Source organism: Coloeus monedula, assembly GCF_965178545.1.
Source record: "Coloeus monedula genome assembly, chromosome: 1".
Lineage (NCBI taxonomy): Eukaryota > Metazoa > Chordata > Aves > Passeriformes > Corvidae > Coloeus > Coloeus monedula.
Window position 1 is genome coordinate 59,790,146 of NC_138781.1, and position 24,458 is coordinate 59,814,603.

The window sequence follows — 24,458 nt, forward strand, 5'->3', positions numbered from 1 at the left end:
TTTTCTGTCTCTTTGCTGGAATCTCTTGCAGCCATTGCTGTTCTCAAGGAAAAGGAACCTGGGTCTTTCATTGTTCGAGACAGTCATTCTTTCCGAGGAGCCTATGGGCTAGCTATGAAAGTTGCCACACCACCTCCTTCTGTGCTGCAGTTAAAGAAAGGTACTTCTGTATGTTATTAAACAAGCTATAAATAGTAGGTAGTCCTTATTGCTGGGTAATAAAATGATGGAATTTTCCCCTCTTCTTGTAAGCGCAACTTGAATTGCAGACTACATTTGATGCCTTGTTAAGTGAGACTGGAGATGATGCCTGTTGTACTGTATGGTTTCACCATGACTTGTAAATGTATGTGTGTTGTGGTTGTGCATGTGTTGTACCTCATCAACCTAATAGAAAATCAGTGTCATCTCAGCAATTGGTTTTCCCTAGCAGTCAGAAGTCTGCATTTGATTCACAGACTACAATGTAAAGTTTCTTCTCAGCTGGAGGGCTGAATATTTTTGATGCCAAAGTTTTGTTTTGACACAGTTCTACTTCAGATATAAATCTGAAGAGATTTCCTAAGGATAATTGTTTAAAAGAAGTGGTGATTTGTAAACTTACTCTGTCAGCTCCAGTGCCTCCATATATAACTTGTGCCTGTTGGTTGTGAAACATAAAATGAGAAGAACATGCAGAAATCAGTAATTGGTATGTGGAAACTCAGCAGCCAATATCTGTAGTGTTCTTGGTTCCATTTTTACTACTGCAAGGTTAGTGGAGTGGTTTTTATTGCTGCTGTTTTTCTTTTACAAAGCTTATTATGTTTCATTAGTACATAATGACTGGTTAGGTAAGCAACTAAGATTACAGGAAAGCATTTATTCTTAGTGTCGTTTTTATGAAAGTATGATTTTGGCTGTTTTGGTTTGGTTTTTTGTTTTGCTGTTGGTTTGGATTTGCTTACTCTGGGGCAAGGTTAGCAGTTCACCTCTATTACAGTAACACTTTGAAATTCTGTTTTAATCTGGTATCTTGAAACAATTTTTAATAACAACTTGCCATGTAGTCCTTTTTGTTGCCAATAAACATCAGCAGAACCACTTCAATGACTTACTTAATGAACACAGCATAGATGTACTGGAGTGGTGATAGCAACAAGTAGGAGGCAAATTGAAAGTGGCTTGTAGGTGTTTTTAGTAATCTTTTTTTATAATCATTGGTGAAGTCCAGGAAGACATGAAAGTTCAAACTCTGCCAGCCTTTAAGAGACAGTTTATGTTAGAACAACGACGGGCAAATAGTAGTAAGACTGTAGCATTCTTCCACTTCTCACTTCATGATACTTAGCTTTTTTTGTTTCCACTGTTTAATCCCAGAAGGCACAGATTGGTTCAGTTTCCTGGACGGTTTCTTGTTCCAGGCTTCCCTTTCGCACATACCTTGTAGTCATTTATTTTTAATTTTGTGAGCACGTAACAGCAAACACTAAGCTGTTTGAAAAAGTGCTAAGTGTAATACTTGCTTGCACAGAGGTTTCTGCTGTCCATGTTAATGCGTTCATCTGTATTAGCCTGGAAGTCAATTCTTGAAGTGTTTCCTGATAGATCAAAGGAGCACATGTGTTTGTAGGTTTTTCGTTAAGGTTTGAATGGTTTGATAGCTTTGTCCTGTTGGTATGAAATAACCTTTTAATTATTTGGAGAAGGATTTGGTTTGTAGTCAGGTATGACGTACTGTGAATCCATCTTTCAAGAAATATTTAAGTTGTCTTAATTATATATCTGCATATGTATGTATATACTTAAAAGAATGCTAAATCTCAAGGGAATTTTTATATGTCTCCTGGACTTTGAATCTCCTCTTTACATCCAACTCAGCAATTTCGGTTTGTCTTAGAATCCTGAGATAAAAACTGTCTTAAAATCTAGTGAAACCTTAGTGTTTCATGTAATTGTTTTCAGGAGCAAAGACATAGCATAAAGCTGCAAACATTTGGAAACTTTAAAATTTACTGAGAGAAATGCCATCATTACCTTTGTGTAGCTAAATCTACTCCTCTTTTAATCTGGAGAACTCCTGTGAACAGAAATGTCACTGGAAATTGGAATATTTTTTCATACTTCTACTTTCTTGTCACTTTGGATACAAGTTCTTTTAATGGGCAAGTGCATCAAAATTTCTAACCATTCATTTTCCAAATTTCTTTTCCTGTCTGTAGCTGGGACCATACTTGGACAGTTTTGGACACCAGTGTATATTTGCATGTCAGACACTTAAGAATATAAACCCATTTCCTCTGGCTGTGTAAAGTGAGCTGTTTGCTTATTTGTTTTTTGCAAAATGGCCTTTTAAATACATCTCATAACTTGCAGAGTAGGTCTAATTGTATTCTTTGCATTCTGCATATAAAACATTTGGTGGTAATGTGGCAAAACTGCTTCATAAAGACCTAGTTTGTAAGACTTGTCTGCTAATTGCTTATTTTCGTGAGCTTTCTTTTTCAACACAGTTGGAGATTTGTCAAATGAACTTGTAAGGCATTTTCTGATTGAATGTACTCAGAAGGGGGTACGCTTGAAAGGATGCTCGAATGAACCATATTTTGGTAAGTACTATGCATCACAGGGACAGAGAAAATGGAAGCAGTTGGCATTTGCCAGTGCTGACTTGGATGGAATACAAATGAGAGACTGCTTTGTTTGAATCCTGATGACTTCTGTAGGAACCCATTCCAGGGTTCCAGGAGCCTTGTACACATTTACCTTAAGCAGGTATGCAGGGCACTCTAGCACAGATGTACAGGACCAAGCTTCAAACAATCAAGCTTGTCTACTAATACCAATGTTGCTGCAGAAAGCTGAACTAGATCACTCTTATAATCCTAATTGATTTAGGACCTTTTGTCCTGTGTTATATTTATGCTGCATATAAGGTGGCTAAAAATTACACCAGAGTGAGACATTCGCAAAGTACATTATGTTTTGTCAGCCTACCTAATGTAATATGATGGAAGTGCAATACCTGTAATGGCAAACAGCCAAAGACCTACCTAGCTGTTCGCTCATTTGCTTTCCACTGATTTGCAGTAGGAGGGGAAAATAGGATGAGAAAGCTTATGAGTTGAGATGAAAACAGGGAGATGCTAACCAGTTACAGGGCAAAAGAAACTCGGGGAAAACTGTTTCAGTATTTTTCCAATTAAAATCAATATTCAGGTAGTCAGATGTTGAGGGATACATTCAGTGCAGGTATCTGGGTTTGCAAGCTGGAAGTGCAAACTGCAGATTGATCTGTGGGTGTCCCAGGCAAGAGGCTATGACCTGCTGACCCTTTGCATAACAAAGGACCTGGGGACCTGTGTGGCCAGGTGACCAGACACTCAAGAGACGAAGCAGCAGCCAACAGCCCCCAGACTTTCTTGCCCTTAGACTGTAAGGGTATCCCTCCTCAGAGGCACCCAGTTTGTGCTGTTATTTTGCTTTTAAGTTGTTGCATCAAAATTCAATTATTTTAAGGATCTGGACATCTGAGACTCTGCTAAGGGAAACCTGGGGTTGAGCTAGTGAGGAAATGTCTGACTGTAAGTGTGGGGTATGTAGCTGTGAAGGGGCTTTGAGTACCAGCTCAGGTGGTGCAAGAGTGACTACCAGAGTGGCTCCTGGATGGTCAGACAGGGAAGTTTCCTTAACATGAGAAACAAAGTATTAAATAACACTTTTTCTTCCCCTTTTCCAAGCTCAATTTCACTGCTTCCTCCCAGACTCCTCACATATGTTCATTACAGAACAGTTCCTCTGCTGCTTCAACCCTCTCCCTGTTTTTCCTTCCTGGGATGTGGGCTTTCCCCATAGGCTGCCATCCTGTGGGAAAAAAAATCTGTTTCAGCATGTGCTCTCTGTCAACCACAGAAAAAGTCTCATCTATTCCATTGCGAGGTCCTCCAGAGGGTGGGGATGGAAACTTGGATACCCAGAGCATCTCCTTCTCCTCCTCTGTCCATGGCATTCCCTCTGCTGTGTCTCACCAAACCTTTTTTCTATAGGTGCCCTGCAGTGGGTCTGCTGGAACGGGTTGTGTTTGGCATGAAAAGCCCCTGGACTCTACCCAGAGGTCATCCTGCAGCCCTCCCACCCTCTGTTACAGGCCTTGTCACATACATCAAATACACCTGTGAAAGGGTCATCTACCATAAAATTAACAGATGTAAAATGAAAGTCGTATTTAAAATAAAGGTGGATTGAAGTTTATCAGTGTTTGGCATGAGACGTATCTTAAATTAGAATTTTTAGTCCGTTCCTACCTCAATCTTGAAGTACCTGTTTAGGCACCTATGCAACCCTACTAGTCATTTACTTTGAACATCTCCTAGTCTTTCAATGTGTACAGCCTGTGCTGGTTTGAAAATAAACCCCAGTGAGAGGTGAACCCCACACAAATACCTTGAGAGCAGGTCAGAGTTACAATTTAATAAAAAAGATTACAGTAAATGCAACGATACAGAAAAACTGGCTTAAACCCACAAAGTCAAGAGTACAGCCTTGCACCTTGTTGGTCTGGGTGATGGTTGCAGTCTGATTAAGCAGTGGTTGCAGTCCTACTGAAGTGATGATTGCAGTCTTGTTGAAAGTGGTGGTCCTGTGGAATTCTGGTCTTCCTCTGGGTCTGTTGAGCAATGGTAGTGCTGTCCCAAGTCCCCAAAACCCCAGATTATATACAGTCAGGTTCAGGTGGTACCTCCCTCAGGATGGGGAGTTTCACAATGGAATGATGTAATACTCTTGAGCCATTGCAGTTGTCCATTCTTGCTAGGGCCATTGAGTCCAGGGTGGCCTCCAAGCAGAGATGACCCCCTCAGGATGGGTGTAGTTACCATGGCCGAGTTAATTGTGAAGACCAGGAAACATTGCCTTGCAGGGTTTGCCTGTTTTCCCTTATCTAACACCCAGCTTGCAGTCTGAGGGGTTGGGTGTGCACTGGGCAGCTGTTGCAAATGACCCACCATTAACAGTTCATCAAGAATTATGTAGATGGAAATAGAATACATAACTTGGTTACACCCCACATTGTAACCCAGGACACAGCCTCAAAACTGCTTTACAAAGTAGTTGAACAGGCACTGTTGCACATGTTTATGTGTAAGACAGTGAAAGACTAACAGTATCAATCAGTTTTTGCATTTCTGTAAGACACTTGTATAATTGGGTCATCTTTCCATTTCAAAGAAATTTTTGATGGACTGTAAAAATGAGGTTTGTTATGGTTGAACTGAGATTTTTCTCCAGCACATGGTTAGAACATTTGCTGCTTGTTAGTAAATGGGATCGAAGGATGGCTTTTTGTACAGATTGATGAATACTATGTCTTCCTCTCACTGCTTATAGTCTCACATGCTAATATCAAAGATAACTAATGTTGAATTACTTCAGTTAAGCCAAGACCAAATTGCAAGAGTGACTTTGAATAGAAAAGAAGAATCATTTAATAGAGAATGCTACATACATCATTGCTGCATTGAATGGAAGAGGTTTTACCTGGACCATCTTTTATACTTTTAGAAGTACAAAATAGAGATGCATGTAGACAGAACACTAGATGATGAAGACTAGGTGGCTAAGAGGTAGAACTTGCTCTTTTTTACCTCATCATATAGCACAAGCGACCTCTTGTGCTCTTACCACCTTTCTAAGATTTTACTACATTTGATGTAGCAGAAGTTAAGAGCGTTGGAAAGAATTTACTGACTTCTATATGCTATTGATTTTGTCATTTTTGTGCTTTCTCCATTTGAAGCACAGACATTTAGGTTAGGATCTAAGCAGTGTATTTAAGAGGAAAAGGAAGCATATGATTGTGATTAATGAGTTCAAGATGATCTTGGCTTAGGTCCCAAGAGATTTTTAAAGGGAAGCAGAAGGGGCCCTTACTCTAACTTGAGAGCAAACATAACTTATGTGTTCTTGTTGTCCACGAAGTTAACTGTGCATGTCGTGTTACTTTTCTGACCACAGGGAGTTTAACAGCTCTGGTGTACCAGCATTCCATCACTCCACTGGCATTGCCCTGCAAGCTCCTCATCCCAGACAGAGGTATGCTTGTTGAAGTACAGAAGAGATACTCCCAGCCAAGTTTTGCTTCAGTGTCAGTGTCTGAAGACAGGTGAATGTGTCACAAGTTGAGATCTAAGCAAAAATGCACCAAGGAGGAAGCTGTGTTGTAAAAGATATTCTTCAGTATTGGTGATGACTGTTATCCAAAGTGTGGTTCTGAGCGTGCTGGTACCGTGATATTCCAGTCATAAACATATATGCATCATGGAAATACATGCAGTAATTTACCATGTAGGAAGACAAATGTACTTCTCAGACATGACATTATGCCAGTGTATGGTTAGGTTTAACCACTCATTCAGGTCTGGATAGCAAAAAGACAAGTAGATAGAGAGCAGATAGTGCCCTGAGTGCAGCACTGGCAGGAAGAATGTAGCAACTTGCACAGGTTCAAATTTGTTTAAGTAAATTATCAGAAAGTCTATGTTGCTTCATGGGATTATGATTCTAATTTTGCTTATACTGATTTCATAAACCACTCTAAGACAAAAACAAAATGCTCATGCTTGTCCAGTAATTAAGTTGCCTGATATTCTCCCACATTAAGTTAACCCCAGACACATTATTGCAATATTAAATGTTCTTGTGGTTTTTGAATGACCACTTTAAACTTTTGTTACAAATGGTATGTTAATGTACAAAAATAGCATTTGATTTATGTGAATACATTAATGAAACTATTTTAGCACAAAAATATGCTGTGGTAGATGTGACAAAAGATCTCATGCATCTATATGGCAAAGCAGTATGGAGGTGGGCTTGTTCTCTTTATCCCCCTCACTGAAGATGGAAAACTTACTCTGTTCCTCCAGAGGTGCAGGACTAAAGCATTTGCCTTGTCTTGAATAAACATACCACAGTGAAATTTTATTTTGGATTTATTAATCTGATTTGATCATGCATTTTAAGATGATCTTCTGTGGTTAATGACAGGATACAGTGCCTGAAGTATTTAAAATGTTTATATAACTGTAATTCTAGACATGTGAATAGTGTCAAAAACTGTATTATGTCTCTCTTCCTCATTTGATTATACTCAAAGACAGCATACCTCATGCTAAATGCAGCAGTAAGTGAGACCTTTTTACATGCATTTATATACCTGAAATAACATGCTGGGGGACAGTTTTCTTACTACTTTTAACAAACAATTGGGAGGGAAACGTTCTACTGCTGTCTTAATGGTTTAGATGGGTTTTTTCAGCTTAAGAAGAAAATTATGTTGTCATCCTCTGAATCAAAATCATGGCAACACAAAGTCTTTCTGTATAAATCAGTGTAAGTTATAAAAATCAAATGAGATCATTAAAATCACACTATTTAAATTTTTTTCAGGTTGTAGTGAGGGAATATAGCTATAAGTATTGTCTTAATGTGTCATCATGTGAGTCCCTGCAGCATATGCCTATGTTATGTCTTTTACTGTCAGGAAATAAAGGTTAAGCATCCTGCTTGTGGTGCTTGAGGCAAAAAAACCTGATGCAGCACAAAGCCTACATAAATGATTATAATTGCAAATAAAAGGTTGTTTCATGTTTCTGGCCAAGAGTTGTCCAGTAGATGAGATCACAGTTACAAATGCTAAGCTCATACTTGACTGTGGACTTTGATTTGTTGATTCAAGTCCATACAAGACATGGACAGTGTTTTCTGTTTGCAGATCCCTTGGAGGAGATAGCAGAAACTTCTCCACAAACTGCTGCAAACTCAGCTGTGGAGCTTCTCAAGCAGGGTGCAGGTCTGTTAAACTTTTAACCTTGTATTTGACTGTTACCAAAGTTTGCATTTTACAGGTTGGGAGAAGCTGAAGCTTAGCCTGGATTGAAGGATATGTAAAGGTAGCAGTTAAATTTAGAGCACTGGGTAGGAAGTGTAAAGGGCACTGTGAGGATATGTACTGTGTTCTTTCTGTTTTCTGCAACCAGTTCCTAAGTTCTACAACCCTGTATTTGGTTTCCAGTCATGTGTCTTATGAGAATATGAGGTATACATAGGTTTCTTCAAGCGTGGCAATTTTTAAGCAGGATATGCTTTCATAACTGATAAACTTTGAGAGGATATTTTCAACCTGTGGTTGCAAAGGTTCAAGAACTATGTGTGAGGTCTGCAAAAGCCAACTAAGGAAGGTGTTCAGTTAGGGTTAAGTTCTCATCATAGGGGTTAACAATACCACTGCAAAATGCTTACTGTTGCATCAATCTGAAAAAAAAAGAACAATTCCCTGTACTTCACTTGGTGCTGCATGTTACTAGGAAATGTCATGTGTCTTTTCCATTGGATGTTTCTATGGATTCTTGTGTGTAATGCAGCACCATTTCTGGCAAGTTGACTTATGTTACCACAAGCTTATTTGATGTGACAGAAGAACCATGACCAGAGTACCTCCAAATGATACGATGCTATGCATTGTTACCATCTGTATGGCTCTCAAATGTGGGGTGTTGGCAACAGCTGTGTAGAGGTGTGTTCTGCTTCTTATTTACTTTGTTAGTGTGCAGCTGATCCAGAGAGCTAGTTAAACAGCCTCTCTGAAAAAGTGTGGTGGCATCTTAACTCACTGTATTGGACAATGCTGTGAGTATTCCTGCATAATCTTAAGGTTGTCCTTAGAAGAAATGCAGCCACTGTGTTACTCTGCTGTACAGTGGGCATGTCCAGGGGAACCTGCCCATGCTCTCCCATGGTCCTTGGTTTTCAGGTTGCTATGAATTCTCCCCAGAAGTCACCCAATTAGTGCCGTTAGAGCACAGGAATACACTACATTTGCCACTTTCTTTCGAGTTTAGCCTACCACTGGATCCACAAGTGAGTGTTGTGGTGAAGCATGCCTTTCTAAGAATGCTGCCTCATTGCCCTCATGCATTTTAGAGCATTTCTGAAGGAGCAGTTGTCTGGCCAGCTCTGGAGAGAGTGTTGCTCCTTGCTTGTGCAGCAGTCTGCTTCAACTTTAAATGTGAAGCACCATTTTGAGTGCTCTAATTGAGCAGGCATGTGTGGCTGAGGCAATGGCAAACCTTTGTGAGGCTGTGCTGTGAGTGAGCATGTGGTGGCTCACTGGTTGGTGTTTGTTGTGGCCAACAGGGAAAAAAACGAGAATAACTTTTTGTAGCACTTTACTTCTAGAAAAGCCATCAAAAGGGGCATGTGTTGTCTTTCAAGAAATGTTGGTTTCTCCTTGCTCGGACAATGCTTTTCAAAAAAAAAGAAGTAGTTCTTCAGCTGGGGCAGTAGTCAGATAACTCTACATGAGATCTGTCATATCATGGATCATTAGGGTACTTAGTACTTTTGTTTTTAACCTGTTTTGTTGTTTTTGTTGTTTTTAAACAAGGATTTTAGAACCCAAATAGATAAATTAGCTATGAGAGGTTCTCAGAGGTTTGTTTTTTTTTTTTTTTTTGCCTTGATACATCAGGGGTCCCTTTCCATTCACAGAAGCATTCAAATTGTGGAGTTCAACACTGAAGTGCAGACTCAAAACATGTAAACTGAGTCCTTTCAAAGAAACTTTAAAGCAGAAACACTTTCTCCCTGCCCTTCTTTACCCACACTTTTCTCACTGCACATGCAAAAAATGATGTGTTTTCCTAGAAGGATTGTTTTTTATAGATGCCTGAAAAACCTAATGAGCATTTCCAGTTTCTATCTAAGTGCTGAAGCTGACTAGAAATCCTTTGCTTCTTAGACACTGACAGTTGAAGACTAGAAACCATACAAATAAGAGGCTTTTCCCTAGTAGAATATACCTTGCTTTATTAACTTTCCTGTTCAGCAACAAAATTTTCTGCCCAAATAAATTGCAGTTCTTAACTTCTCTTTACACTGATACAGTCAAGAAACTAAGCATTCTGAACAAAGGACATTCCCAGTCTAAAAGCAGCATTGTTAAGCTGTTGCTGGTGGCACAGACGTGCTCCAAAATGTCACCTGTGAAAGATGAGAGCAGCAACATTGCAGGGCAGCTGCACTGAACGAAAGGTCTTCCTTTTGTTCTAGGTTGGAGTATGGTTTCTCTGGGATTACTGTTACTGATACCTTGTCAGACCATGCATGATGTTCCTAAATGAGAAATCTTTCAGTGTTTCTCATTACCTTTCCTCTCCTTTTTATGCTGATATGTTTTCACTTTGCAACACTTTGGTAAAAGGTTTCATTTATTATTTTTTGTGCTACAGAAGCAATCTACTGTATTTGGTAACTGGTGTTTGAACTATTACTTTGAGGGCAATCTAGATAAAATGCTTGGAAATTTCATTTAGAAACAAAACCTGAAAACAGTCTGTTGACAGCAATGCACTGTGTGGCAGAAGAGGAAGGGACTCTGATTTGTGTGGCTGTGAAAGAAGGGAAGCTTCCTGTTCTGGGAAAGACTCACAGGATAGTGAAGAGCTTTAGATCTGTACCAACCATACACAGTAATGAGGTGAGAAGAAGAGAGCTTATGGTTTGGAATGTTCATAACAGTTTTGGGTTACTACTCGTCATCTTAAATCCCTCTGTGCATGAATTGTGATTGAGTCAAGCAAAAGTTATTGAAACTTTCACAGCAATGCACAAATACAATTTTGAAATTTTACACTTGGCAAATCAAATAAATGAAATTTCAGGATCCCTTCTTTCACTGATGGACTCCAGAGCTTGAAGTTACTGGGCTGATGATTATGCTGGAATCAAACTTAGGTTTATGCAGTTTTTAACTGTTGGTTGTTTTGAGCTAGCCAGTGTCTAGCTCTATAATTTTATGTAAATAGTCATAGGAGAAAGCTTAAGACAGATTACAGAATAGCGATATAAAAAGAGAAACTGTTACATTTAATTTAATCTTTGCTTTCATAGTAACGTTAGCAAGCCAAACGAAACTGCTAAACAAATGAAATATAACCATGGTAGTTTGTATGTGTCAACTGACAGAGTTGTAAATTTTATCCCGGATACCTACACAAATGTTTTTACCAACACAAAATCTCTTGGTACTAGTGTTTAGCTATGGATGTGCATAATCCTTCTTGCTTGTTCTTAAATTTGTTTGTAAATTTGACTTTATACCACAGTCCCATAGTAAGCATGTGAGTGATTCTGTTAATACTATATAATAATAATAATAGTTTATACTGTAGATGGCACTGTACTTTGTAGTATTTTACAGTAGTACAGAACTACTATGTAAAGTTATATAATATTAATACATATTTTCCTAGTACTTGCTGCAGATTGATATGAAACCATGTAAAAAAAGTAACTGGTAGCCTTAGAAACCAATGATTATATATTTTATAGAGATATTTCAGAAGTTGCTAATATCTCTAGAAGAGGAATAGTACTTTTAGAAGTAAGTGCATGCTGAAATAAAGAAAAGGCCTAAAAATATATGTAGTAATTTTCATCAGTGTGGAAATTGTTTTATTTGCCCTGAAATCATTAAACATACAGAACACTATGGAATGAATGAGAAATGAGCTTTTCAATAACCCTCAGTTCTTTTTTGTGTGAAAACATTCTTATCGTGCCAGTCAAGTGAATTGTTTTCTTTGAATATAGTTCAAATACCATTTGAAACTGTAGAACATGTGAATGTATGCTGCAAATGTGTATTTTCTTACTGGCTGATGTATTTGAACTTTAAAGCAAAATATCCCCATTCTTTCCTCTCTGGAATACCTTTGCTCCAGTACTACCTACAAGTGTACTCTCTGGTGCTGTGTTGTATTTATTTAAATTTCAGGGTATCTATGGGTAATAGATAAATATAGTCATTGGCTTTGATATAAAGGTATTAAAACCAAAGGGAGAGCAAAAGGCCTGTGACCTGTCAAAGTCTTACCTCTCTTCCATTACAGCTTGTAACGTTTGGTACCTGAATTCAGTGGAGATGGAGTCCCTCACAGGCTACCAGGCAGTACAGAAAGCCTTGAGCATGACCCTGATGCAAGATCCTTCTCCTGTCTCAACCGTTGTCCATTTCAAGGTGTCTGCTCAGGGAATCACACTGACGGATAATCAAAGAAAGTAAGCAAAAGAAGGATGGGACGAGAATATCTGTCCCTGTCCCTATCAAGTGTTGGCCACTGTTGATTTGACGTTCCTAGTTACATTTTGCAGTCTCTGTCTCAGAGGATACTAGGATTATAGGAATGATGGCGACTGTGTAAGATGGCTGCAGTACAGGAAAATACATCTTTTAAACTGTGGGCTTTATTTACACATGGCATATTTTAACTCTGGAAGGTCACTTTGATATGACATTTTTTATTGTTACTTCTTATAAAAAGGGAAAGTAATGGCTTTGCTAGCATTTGATATTGTGCCTATTCAGTGAAATAATTTATCTTCATGATGTCTTTCACCAGTATCACTGAACAGAGCTGACTTAAGCAGATGATGTGTATCTCCAGGATCTGAAACAGTGTTTTGGATAGCTTATAAAAAACTATGATAAAAAGTCAATTTATACTTTGTTCTAGGTGCTAGTTAAGCTACTACAAACTCTTTCAATTACAAAAATGCCAATAACAAAGGAAGGACAACAGGAATTTATTGTAGCTTAAAAAAGAAGAAGTGCCAGACTTCTTAATTCCATGGGGTTTACAATGATTTGTAGCAGATCACAGATACAATTACTTTAATTGTAATGCCTAGGAGTGTGAATATTTTGAAACATAGTATGATCAAATTATTCACAGGTTCCACAAAGTTTTCTCTCCCACTAAAATAGTAACTAAATGGCCAGTTTTTAGAAAAAATACATTTCATGCTCCTAGTCCTTTTTCTTAGCTTGAGAGTCCGTTTTCCTTTGTTTCAAAAACTTGATATTAGTATTTTAAATACGTATTTATTTGGTTGGAGCAGTTCAGGTGGCTTTCAAAGTCACTCAGAGAGAGCAAAGGGAATATATTGTCTTTATTAAATTAAGACTAAATAGAGCTTATTTTTCAGATTTGTTTATTGTTTAGAATTCTAAGCATCTTAACTGTTTCTGAAATTTGTTCTATTTCTTCCTATCCAGACTCTTTTTCCGGAGACATTATTCAGTCAATACTGTTATTTTCTGTGCTTTGGATCCACAGGACAGAAAGTAAGTATGACAAGTACTATTTTTAATATGTTATTTGTATTGTTGATCTACCAAAAAAACCCAGCAAACAAACCAAAACTAACATAGGTTTCATTTTTATTTCTCCATTCTATGTTTTTTTACTGCTTTCTTAATGGACAAGGTGGATGAAAGATGGCCTTTCTGCAAAGTAAGTGGAGTCTCTTTTAACTGAATGTTATAGGAATATCATTAAAGTGATCCGTTTCTTGGTGTTATAAATTACTTTTGTTTGAAATGTGGAAGGGAAAGCAAGCTGTTCAGAGACTAAAGTCTCTCAGCCCTCTGTAATTAGACTTTGGTTACTTCATTTACACCTTTGCAAGTTGGGGCCTAATTATGTAATTGGTGGTGGTGGGATGTCTGGAGCCAGCGCTAGCATGGTTTGTTTAGATTGCAGGTCTGTGATTTGACTGTGGTTTCAAAAGTTAGAGCTATTTGCCTCTCAGTTTTGTGTTCCACCTGTCCAGCAAGACTTAACACAAACTTTTCTCACTTAGACTGATAGTTTTAAAAAAATCCCTCCCTCGCTACATAGATGAAAACACTCCTGGTAATATTAGTGTGTGGCATAAATTCATTGTTACCTGTGGATTGCAAAGTGTTTTCTGTTGGAGGCAAACATTGTCACCCATTAATCCAAAGAAGTAACTTAAAACAGAGAGGCTCAGCATTTGTGTTTCTGGAAAGGAACGCAAATGGATGGCTTAAATCCTTTTTCCAATACTCTGTCCACCAAGGTGTGTGGCCCTCAAAAACCTCTCTTTGGGCAGTCCCTGACACACCACACTACGAGCCCCCCAAAGTAGGTAAGAGAACAGCAGTATTGAATCAGATTAAATACGTCCCCAGGCTCAGCAGCATGTCTCTGACAGCAAAACAGCACACGATGCCATATAAACAGAGTAGAAGGAAAGGGTCAGTCTCCTTTCCTGATTCTTTTCTGAGCTGGCTGGTCCATCTGGACCACTGTGTTTAGCAGTCACATGGAACCTTGTCCATCAGAACAGAGAAGTCTGCTTTGTGTGCTTGGTTTCTGCAGTATCTTTTCTGTTTTATGAAATGAGGCAATGCCTATCCGTCAGTTCTCTTGACATACTGTGATTGCTGCCCTTGCAGAGTGTTTGGGTTCATTGCCAGGAAACAAGGCAGTGCCACAGACAACGTATGCCACCTCTTTGCAGAACATGATCCAGAACAACCTGCCAGTGCCATTGTGAACTTTGTATCAAAGGTCATGATTGGATCCCAGAAGAAGATCTGATGCCTTTCCATCCTTGATTCAGAGCTCATCGCTGACTTCACCAAAGGAAATCACTGTGAGAGGGAGAAAGGCTATTCAGTAACAATATCTGAATATTGTCATTCCCAATAAGGAAAGCAGAGGATGATCTGTGTATTGTGCTTGTGAGAGCTCAGGCTTTTATTTCAGGATGCTTCACAAATGTTTTTATATCAGAGGACAAACCAAAAGAAGCTGGGTGCCACCCAAACCCATGTAGCCGTTACCTGAATGAAGCATAAATGAAGAATGTTTTTCCTGATGGGTTTCTAATATATTTTCACATGCTGTTTCTCATAATTTATTGGAGCAGAAATACTTAATAGATTGCGCTACTTTTTTGTTCAGAAAATGTTTTGTAAAATCTCCACAAAGGCACTTGCCATGGTTGCAGCAATTGTAGTTGTAAGCCTTGCAAACATGCTTTTAGGAGAATGATCATCTGAGGAAGACTACTTGCTCTTCCTTATGTCTTTGTGATCAGTGATGAGAACTGAATGGAGAAAGGGGAAGATATATGTGAAAAGAAGGTTTGTGCAAGTTGATTTCTGGTAAGAAAGGAGTGCCAGTGTGGAATATTCAGGAAGATTGCTCTGTATTTAGTGTTAAGAAGGCTGAGTTGTTTTAGTTTGAAAGTTTTTAAGTTTTTCAGTAGAGCAGAAGTGGCAGAACAAAAGTGTGAAAATCTGTTCTGTAGCTAGGGGTTTTTTGTATTTTTTTTTAATACAGAGAAGTAAGCAGGGAAGATTAAGCATTTTAGTAATTACAGGATGAAAATGAGGGAAAAGCAAAGATGAAAATTGTATATTTATACATTTTTACCTGTGAGAGATTGTGTAGTGGATCCCAGATCTTGGTGTGCCATAGAGATAATTCTTAAACTAGACCATTGTTGAACTTTGCCTCCTTAGCACTATTTTGTGTAAGTAAATGTGTGTGTAGCCTGTGCCTTGCTGGAGACAATAGTCTGGTATTTTGTCTTTTGTCTTACAGTGACAAGGCACTTCCCATTTTCTGCCTCTGCAATACTGTTTTATTCCCCTACATAATATGTAATTATATTTATGGATTCTTTTACCCCATTATTTTGCTGGAGTTTTGAGGATTTTTTTACTTTTTTTTTTTTTAATCTGTAGGAACTATATTTGATTTGTTATTCCTCGAGTTAGGGAATTTGAAAGTGAATGTAATTTATCTTGTTACTCTGTCCCATTTCTTGAGAGCATTTATGTCATAATTTCTACATCCGTCACACTTGTACATATCTCTTTATCTTTCTTAACACATTGATATTTGAAATGCATAAGGAAATGCTGCTTAGCTTTACAGAAAATTGATGCAGTAGGTTACAGTGGAAGCCTGCACAAGGAGAGTAAGCCACTGATTTCTCCTGTGTAGCTCCCATTCACTCAAAAAGAGCAGTACTAGACCCCCTGTATGAGAACTGATGGTTATAATACAACTTTAGTGTGGCAAGTGCTGAAAAATTTCATTGCTTCTATTTCTTTCATGTGTGGCTGTCAACATTATATTAATAACCTGAGGAATAAAATAGCATGCTGTATTTTGCATGTTGATACATGAGCCACTTTACCCACTTGTAGATTTTAATCCTTTTATCCACCAATTTGAACTACATTTGTCCTGTATGAAATAGGGAGGATTTTTAAGAGCTCTCTTTGTATTTCCTGAAGTATTAGGACCATGTTAAAACCTTATTCAGTGACCATAGCTGAAGTGTTACCAAATTATTTGTGTAACTATCAATTTTGTGTAAATAACTTTATGCTTTTTAAAAGGAAGGTGATGAGGAAGAGAGAGAGGAAATTATTGAATTTTAATGTATTTGGATGAGAAAGTTGTTTATTAGTAGGAGTGGGAGTTGGGTATCTGTAGAAGGGTGGAGCAATCCAAAGTGCGGTAGCTACCATTGAAGCAACAAAGGCAAGTACTTCTGATTTGTAATATATAATTCTGTTCTTTTGGCACAGAGGTATATTACTTACTATTGTTTATGTACCATCCAAAAAAAGATTGCAGTTCTTACTTCTCGGAGCTTTACTCCTTTTATAAAATATGAGAACAAGTTTTCTTTTAAGATTCTTTTGGTGTACAAAGATTCCAGTTGCCTAATCTCATCACCCAGTGGAAGCCCAGAGAATTTCTTCAGCTGACATCTCAAGTAGACTTGAGTCTCAATTAGATGTTAATCTGGTGTGTTGTGAGCATTGAAATGCGGAGGAATTTTTTACTATATTTTTCCACTTCTGTAGATAATAAATTTTAGTGTGTTTTCCTAGACAACTGTGTTGGCCTTTGGGCTGAAAATAAAATGTCTTTTTTTTCCTGTGTATTGTCATTTCCATTTAGGACCTTATTTTTTATTCCTTGTGCTTCTCAAGGTCTGCTGAAATCAAAACCATGAGGGATTGCATGCTTACACTCCTGGTGATATTTTCTGGGAGTTTAGCTCTACTTGCTAAGTGGGAAAAAAGAAGTTACCCTGTTTCTAAGGGAGATTTTCTATTTTGCATTCCTTTGGATGGTATATTGCCACGGGCATTTGCTTTTTAATGAATTAAAAATGCACAAAGCAAGATAGTTCAGTATGTACCATTATGTAGTCTGTGTAGAAAAATATTCATGAAACTTATATGTTCATGGCAAATACAAGACTAATCCTTATATAGCACTTTCTTTCAAGATTTCTGGTAGATGTGTATATGCAGTTTCATAACTAATGGCAGCAAATTGACACATATATTTAGCCAGACTCCTATTAATGTGGTTAGTAAATATACTATTATAATCATACAGTGTTAAACTACAAAAATGATAAAAGCCATGCTTTTAATTAAATGGTTTCACTGTATCCAATATTTAATGTTTCTTTCTTGGTTTTTCTTACTAGTGAAAATTTTCGCTTTTTTCTTGAAACTGTAAAGAAGCATCTAAAGGTCTTCAGTCTATAAATTCTTTGTATAGTCATTTTCTCTGCTCTTCAGATACCATCTCTTTCAAATTATAATAAAACTACAAATGTGAAAATCCACCACACAATTGTCACAGGGCAGTCTGTTCTGAATGAAAGTTACCATCTGGCATTTGAAATCAGCTAATAAGCAAAGCCTTCTTCATGAATTAAGAATAATTTGGGTGCTGGGGTTCAGTTTTAAGAAACATTTGAGATTTCTTTCAAGGACTTCACATGAGCCTGTGTTAGTGGTTCAAGTCATTTAAAGCATATGATTTTCCTAGTTAATTTGTGGTTATAATGGTATAAAAGTATCTATTGCGTGCATTGCATAATTCAGTGTAAGAAAGAGGAATATGATATCTTCTTCTGAGATATTGTACCCAGCTAACTGTGCCTCCACAGCGCTTACAGGAAAACCTTTCAAGCTTTTTAAGGAAAACCTTCCAGAGGGCATGAGAAATTTAACCCCTGGCTGAAATAGGTACAAAATCAGTGCGTCAGACACACAGTGAAGGTTGAGTTATATACATGCTTTATCAGGATTATTTCCAAGACTGATAAACTCTGGTGTGTCATGCAGATGCCTTTTTTATGAGGCATACGCTGGCAGGAATTTTTCATTCATTATGCTTGACTGTCATTCATCACTACAGGCCATTGTGAGGTTTATTGTGTGGGTGTAAAGTGACAGTTATTCATGAAAAGTATTCATCTTTTATTAGAATGAGTTATAATGTGAAACAGATGACAAGGATGCAATAGTAAAATGGATCTTCTGTGTCAAGAGTCCAGTCTCTCCTGTTAAACCCTTGTCCTTGAACCAGGATGCCATTGTGTACATGGGCTGCTCTTGGGTACATTTCAAGGCTGCTCTGGAGTCTCTTTGCTCCAGTGGAAGAAAATCTGCTTTCAGTATTCATCCTAGAGATATTCACAACTAGTTTATATGCAGTATTTATATGCCAGTATTCTCTTAGTATGAATAACTGTTCTCTCTTTGAGATACTCATAGCAAGAGATCTGCTCCCCCTTGTGTCCCTCAGTCTTCTTTTGGCAAGGCTAAACAAGTCAGCACTTGGCCTTTATGTATTTTTGTCTTTGAAAGGCTGCTTTTTGTCAGTTACATGATTTCTTTGGAGAGACCTTTAAGTATACAGCCAGACTCTTTAAAAAAGGGGCAGAAGCTGCTGCCTTGTAATTTTTAAAACATTTATATTAGAAAACCTTGGAACAAGAAAACTTGGCTCACCAGATAGGCAGAGTAAATCCCTCATCTGCTTCTGCTGTTGATACCTAGCATAAAGTAGTGTAAACTGTATCAGGCAGTGTGGACAAAGGAAATTACAAGGGCAAATAGCTAAAGAAGTTCTTAAAAACCAAAGTCAGAAACAGGAAGCTTTCAGGAGACTTAGCAGATCTGGCAAACTACCAAGAGGGCAAAGGGGAGCCTTTTAGAGTATTAAAGGATCTTGCTGAATAACTGAGAAGGGATTTGCATTACGTGTCACTACAAGGGATATCAAACTGGAACTGTTCCCTTCCTTTGAAGACATTTAGTGTCTCATAAAGTACAAGTGTTCGAACCAATGTTAATGTTTTAATATTTGCAGAATTACAGGGTGGTTGAGGGTGGAAGGGAGCTAAGGAAATCATCTAGTCCAACTCTGTTTTTAAAGAGGGACCTCTAGAACCATTTGCCCAAACAGCTTGAATTCACCAGGGGTAGAACTTCCACAGTCTCCTTGGTCAATCTCTGGTAGTTTTTAGTCACCCTCACAGTGTTTCCTGATATTCAGAGGTAACCTCCTGAGTTTCAGTTTGTGAAAATCACCTCTTGTCCTGTTATGGGGCACCACTGGAAAGAGCCTGGCACCCTCCTTGTATTTATACACATTGATGAGCTCCCCCTGAGCCTTCTTTGCCAGGCTGCACAGCTTCTTCAGCCTTAGTTTTGTGTCATTGACAAACTCACTGAGGATACACTGCACCTGATCATCCACCTAGATCATCGATTACCGTGTTATAAAGGACTGGACCCAATATGGAGCCCTGGGGTAGACCACTAGTTGCTGGCCTCCAGCTAAACCTTGCACTGCTCATCAGCACTGTCAATGCCCACCTATGCAGGCAGTTTTCAATCCACTTAATTGTCTGCTCATCTAGCCCCTACATCAACAGCTTGTCTATGAGAGTGTTATCCAAGACAGCATCAAAGGCCATACTGAAATCCAGGAAGAAAATGTCTACCACTTTCCCTTGAGCCAAGACAGTCATTTCATCACAGAAGGTTGATCAACGATGACTTCCCCTTAATGAAGCCATGCTGACTCCATGGAAGTGGTCAGAGGGCTGAAGCACCTCCCCTATGAAGACAGGCTGAGGGAGTTTGGATTGTTTAGCCTAATGAAATGAAGGCTCCAGGGAGACCACAGCCTTCCAGTACTTAAGGCCTGCAGCAAAGATGAGGAGAGACTCTTTATCAGGCAGTGTAGTGATAGATGATGGGTAGAGGAGTAATGGTTTTAAGCAGAAAGAGGGTAAGTTTAGAAGAGGAAGTTCTGTAAGTCAGAGGGTGGTGAGGCACTGGAACAGGTTGTGCAGAGAGCTGTGGACGCCCCATCCTTGGAAATGTTCAAGGCCAGGTTGGATTGGGCTTTGAGCAACCTTATCTGGTGGAAGGTCTTCCTGCCTTTGCAAAGATCTTTAAGATCCTTTCCAACACAAACCATTCTATGATCTGTGATTCTGTGACCTACAAACAGCTGGTGCTTTGCCTTGTGAAGATTTCTTCTCTAGGTACACAAGTTTGGCAGTGTTTTATGGCAGGTGTTCAAGGTTGCAACTAACCACTGGTCCCTTTCCAATAAGATAAGAAGTGTTTACGAATGGATTCACCTGAAATTTCTGCATGACCTTTTAAAAAATTAAGTCTTTAAAATCATTAAAGTACATTTTCATAATTGTAAAACTCTTCTAATGTCTTTGGTAGATTTATTTGAAGAGTTATTTAAAAAGCAGAATTAGCTTTTTATGTAACAATGACTTATTTTCTGTTACATACTGTCCTCAAATTTTGTTTTAAATATCTACAACTGTTCATATCCAGTCTTATTAAATCTGACTTTTGGATTTTTCCCTGTTGCCACCTGTATTATATACGTCATGATTTTTGTGTAAAGCCAATGGCAGGTATGAAAGAAAATACAGAAAAACGAGCTTGGATGAAATGCTCTATGGATGGGTAATCAAATTGGCCCAGGAGACCTGCATGCTTATGTTTACTGCAGTAGAATAATCCAGCTTTAAAAACAAACAGAACTATGTTGATTGAAGTACTAGTTTCAAGCCTTTCTATTTGCAAGCTAATGTGAAACTCTCATTGAAGCACATGGTAACTGTTTATACCTAGGATATGTGAGTGATGAGAGGAGGCTCTCAGACTTCAGCAGGAAGCTTCACAGCACACAAATTTCTCCCTGCATATGAAAATAGTTAAGATACATTCATGTAACTTAGTGCTACAGCAAACTTGGAGTCATCTTCTCATGTGTAAGCATGTTTTGCTCCAACTGACAAAAAGACAAAAATCCCTGAAAGTAACTGCAAGATGGTAATTTCCTTGTCGGAGCACTCAAACAACTTCTAACCACTTCAGTCTCTTTCCAGAACAAGTACCAGGTATCAGGTATTTGAAATAGCACTTAAAAATCTGCTAAGGATTTTTATGAGGAACTCTGTCTTAATATGTGTCAGTATGTTTTGTCACAAGGCAATTATGAAAAAAATCCCTAAAGGTGGTATTGATCACATAGTGACAAAACTACAGTATATGGTATATACATGTGCTGAAACCTGTATATGAATTTGTTCCTGTCAAATATATATTTGATCTCACACCATTTGGAGAACATCCAGATTTGATATTTTTTCTGTATTACTTCTTACATGGGACCCATCCATACCCGTTTCTCAGAAAAAATGGAACAAATATGGTTTTAATCTCTTCAATGGTAATATTTAGTCACCTTTCACTATAACTTGGGACTTTTGTGCCTCATTTTGTTAGAATAACTCAGAATGTTGAATAGCTCATAATTTTGCTTGCTCCTACCTCTGATACATTTGTTAGGTGCGGAATATTTTCATGCCTTAGTCCAGTTCACTGAGTGACATGCAGTCTGAGTATACACTGTGTGCACTGTCACACAAAGGCTTTTTTAAAGTACTGTGTTCACAGTAAGGCTATCTAAGTGTGTCTGTGCTTTCAGACTCAAGCAAGATGTTGCTGAGATGTAATAGGTAAGATTTTTAGAAAGCACTGGAAAGATTTAAAAAGTCCTGCATGAGTTTGAAGTCATGGAATCACTGTAAAAGTAAAGCGATGTAAAATGTCTCACAAGACTTGATTAGATGATTTTTATTTTTGTTTAGGGGAGGTGATGAATCATTTATAAAATGGTAGATGCTTGCAAGGAAAAATCCAGTCTCGAGTTCTTGTCTTTAAACTAGAAAAGTAGTTGTTGGCAAATGCCTGTGAACATTAATACTGTGGTAAATTTGTGAATTATGATTTCTGAGGTGGGTAAAGTTGTAGGGGTGTGCATCAAGAAAATCATGACTTTGACCCATTCCTTCTATATTTAATTGCAGTAGCTGACATTGACTTAGTATCTCTGGACTTGTCTGTATCTCTGTTCGTATGTGTTTGGGACATTCCAGAGCTGTTTTTTTGAGGTCTTTGTGTCCTTAAAACTGTGTGCTCTTAAAGCCGTTTAGAATCTTGCCCACTATCCACAAGGTCCTTTTGGCTGTACTGAGAAAGGAAGAGCAACATGCCTTAGAGAGGAAGCTTAGCAGTATGGTATGCTATGAAAAAAAAGTATGAACTTGAGCCTTGAAAAAAAAGGAGGCTGCAGAACTAGATATAGGGGTTTTGGAAAGTGGGATATTGTGAACAGGAAGAGTAAGTGTGAATTTAATTATTTTTTTTTTTAAATACCACCAATATTACTCATTTCTACTTTAGTAAAAGTATAGGTGGTTGAGAGTTGCATTTGCCTTACATTTAGGTTTATATAAGGGCAGTAATATAGAGAAAAATTGAAAAGTGGAAGATCTAGACAAAACCAGGCCATTAAGGAAAATGTAAAATACTTTCACTGTTAAAAAAAAATGCTGACCTTGAGAAATGAAAAATTGCAAAGAATACTCAAGAAATCAGGAAGATGTCACAAAGATTGCTTTGTGGTTTTGGGGGTTCTTGGGTGCTAGACCTTCAGGAGTTATTCAGGGTTAGAAGCATGCTTATTTTTAAAACTTACAGCTCAGCTTCTCGTGTAATTAGCCATTTCTGAGACCTTTATGAGAACACAAGGAAAAGTGCAGTGAAAAAAACTCAATAGAAATGCTGATTTTTTTTTTCCTTTTTATCTCCTCCTGATCTGACCTCTTGCCAGCTGATGGAATGATGTAGACATAAAGCTGTAGTGATGCAGCTCACAGTAGCACAGCCTCACAGAGGAGGTTTCCTGAGCATCTCTTTAGGAGCTGTCACACTGTTTTTCTACTTCTTGGTTTGTACCTATTTGCAACACACACCAAAGCAGCACAGTGGGTGGCAGCAGGTGCAGGAGAAGGGACACACATAGAGAAGGCAGAGCTTGTGTGAATGGAAGTTGTTCTTCCCCAGCTGACCTTGGACCCACTGACAATGGCAATGCAAGCAGTGACAACCCCACACAGCCACTCTTTCACTCTCCTGCAGTGGGATGGGGGAGAGATTTGGAAGAGTGAAAGTGGGAAAACTCATGGGTTGAGTTGATAAAGACAGCTTAGTAGGTAAAGCAATAGCTGCATGAACAAGCAAAGCTAAACAAAGAATTCATTCAGTATTTCACACGGTAAGGCTGTTCTTCGGACAAGTTGTCCAACTGTGGGATGAGTGGGTTCATGGTGTGCTGGGTGAAGAACTGGCTGAAGGGCAGAACTCAAGGGTTGCGGTGAACAGGGCCACATCTGGCTGGTGACTGGTCACCAGTGGTGTTCCTCAGGGATCAGTGCTAGGGCCGGTTCTGTTCAATATATTTCTCAGTGATCTGGATGCAGGCTTGAATGCACCATTAGCAAGTTCACTGATGATTCCAAACTGGGAGGTGCTGCTGACTCTCCTGAGGGACAAGATGGCTTGCAGAGGGATCTGGGTAGCTTGGACCATTGGGCAGTGATTAAAGGGATTAAATTTAACAAGTCCAAATGCACCTAGGTTGGAGTAGCACTTGACACAAGTCTAAATTGGGTGAGGAGGGGCTGGAGAGCATCCCTGCAGGAAGGGGTCTAGGAGCGCTGGTTGGCAGCCAGCTCAATATCATACAGCAGTGTGAGCCTGGGCAGCCCAGAGGGCAAACCATGTCCTGGCATGCATCAAACACAGTCAGTCCAAAGACGTGATTATCCTGCTGTATTCACTGTTGGCATGGCCTCACAACTGAGTATTTGTGTGAGACCCACCATGTAAAAAGGATGTGAAGATTCTTGAGTGGATCCAGCGGAGGGCAACAAAGCTGGGGAAGGGACTGGCAGGTATTTTCTCTGAGGAGCAGCTAAGGACACTGGGCTTATGTAGTTCAGAGAGAAGGAAGCTCAGGGGTGACTACACTGCTCTCTACAGCTTTCTGAGGAGGGGTAGTGGAGACACAGGTGCTGATCTCTTCTCGCTGGTAGACAGTGCCAAGACTGGAAATGGCTGAAAGCTGTGTCAGTTAGTGAGGTTTAGATTTGACATGAGGAAACATTTCTTTACCAAGACCAAACCCTGGAACAGGCTTCCTGGAGAGCTAGTCATGCCTGACCTTGCCTTTCAGCATTTAAGAGTCATTTGGACACGGCCCTTGATAACATGCTTTGACCTTTGGTCAGCCCTGAAGTGGTCAGGCAGTTGGACTGGATGATCAGTGTGAGTCCCTTCCAACTGAAATAGTCTATTCTATTCCCATATGTCCATGAAATAGGCAAATAAGAAA

The 24,458-nt window shown here is 38.8% G+C and overlaps 1 protein-coding gene across 34 annotated transcripts in view; it reads left to right on the forward strand.

Annotated features, from left to right (window-relative positions):
* TNS3 (tensin 3) overlaps nt 1–24,458 on the forward strand; it is a 369,544-nt gene that overhangs the window by 249,381 nt on the left and 95,705 nt on the right. For 28 of the 34 annotated variants that reach the window (XM_082286390.1, XM_082286375.1, XM_082286389.1 and 25 more), the window contains 8 exons: nt 32–160; nt 2,493–2,588; nt 5,992–6,069; nt 7,751–7,828; nt 11,928–12,096; nt 13,094–13,162; nt 13,305–13,331; nt 14,300–16,813. In XM_082286390.1, coding sequence (XP_082142516.1) covers nt 32–160; nt 2,493–2,588; nt 5,992–6,069; nt 7,751–7,828; nt 11,928–12,096; nt 13,094–13,162; nt 13,305–13,331; nt 14,300–14,444 — 791 coding nt within the window. In that variant the 3' untranslated portion in view covers nt 14,445–16,813. Of the gene's footprint in view, nt 1–31; nt 161–2,492; nt 2,589–5,991; nt 6,070–7,750; nt 7,829–10,379; nt 11,069–11,927; nt 12,097–13,093; nt 13,163–13,304; nt 13,332–14,299; nt 16,814–24,458 lie in introns of those variants that run through there. The other 6 variants (XM_082286406.1, XM_082286405.1, XM_082286403.1 and 3 more) reach the window with 6 other exon arrangements.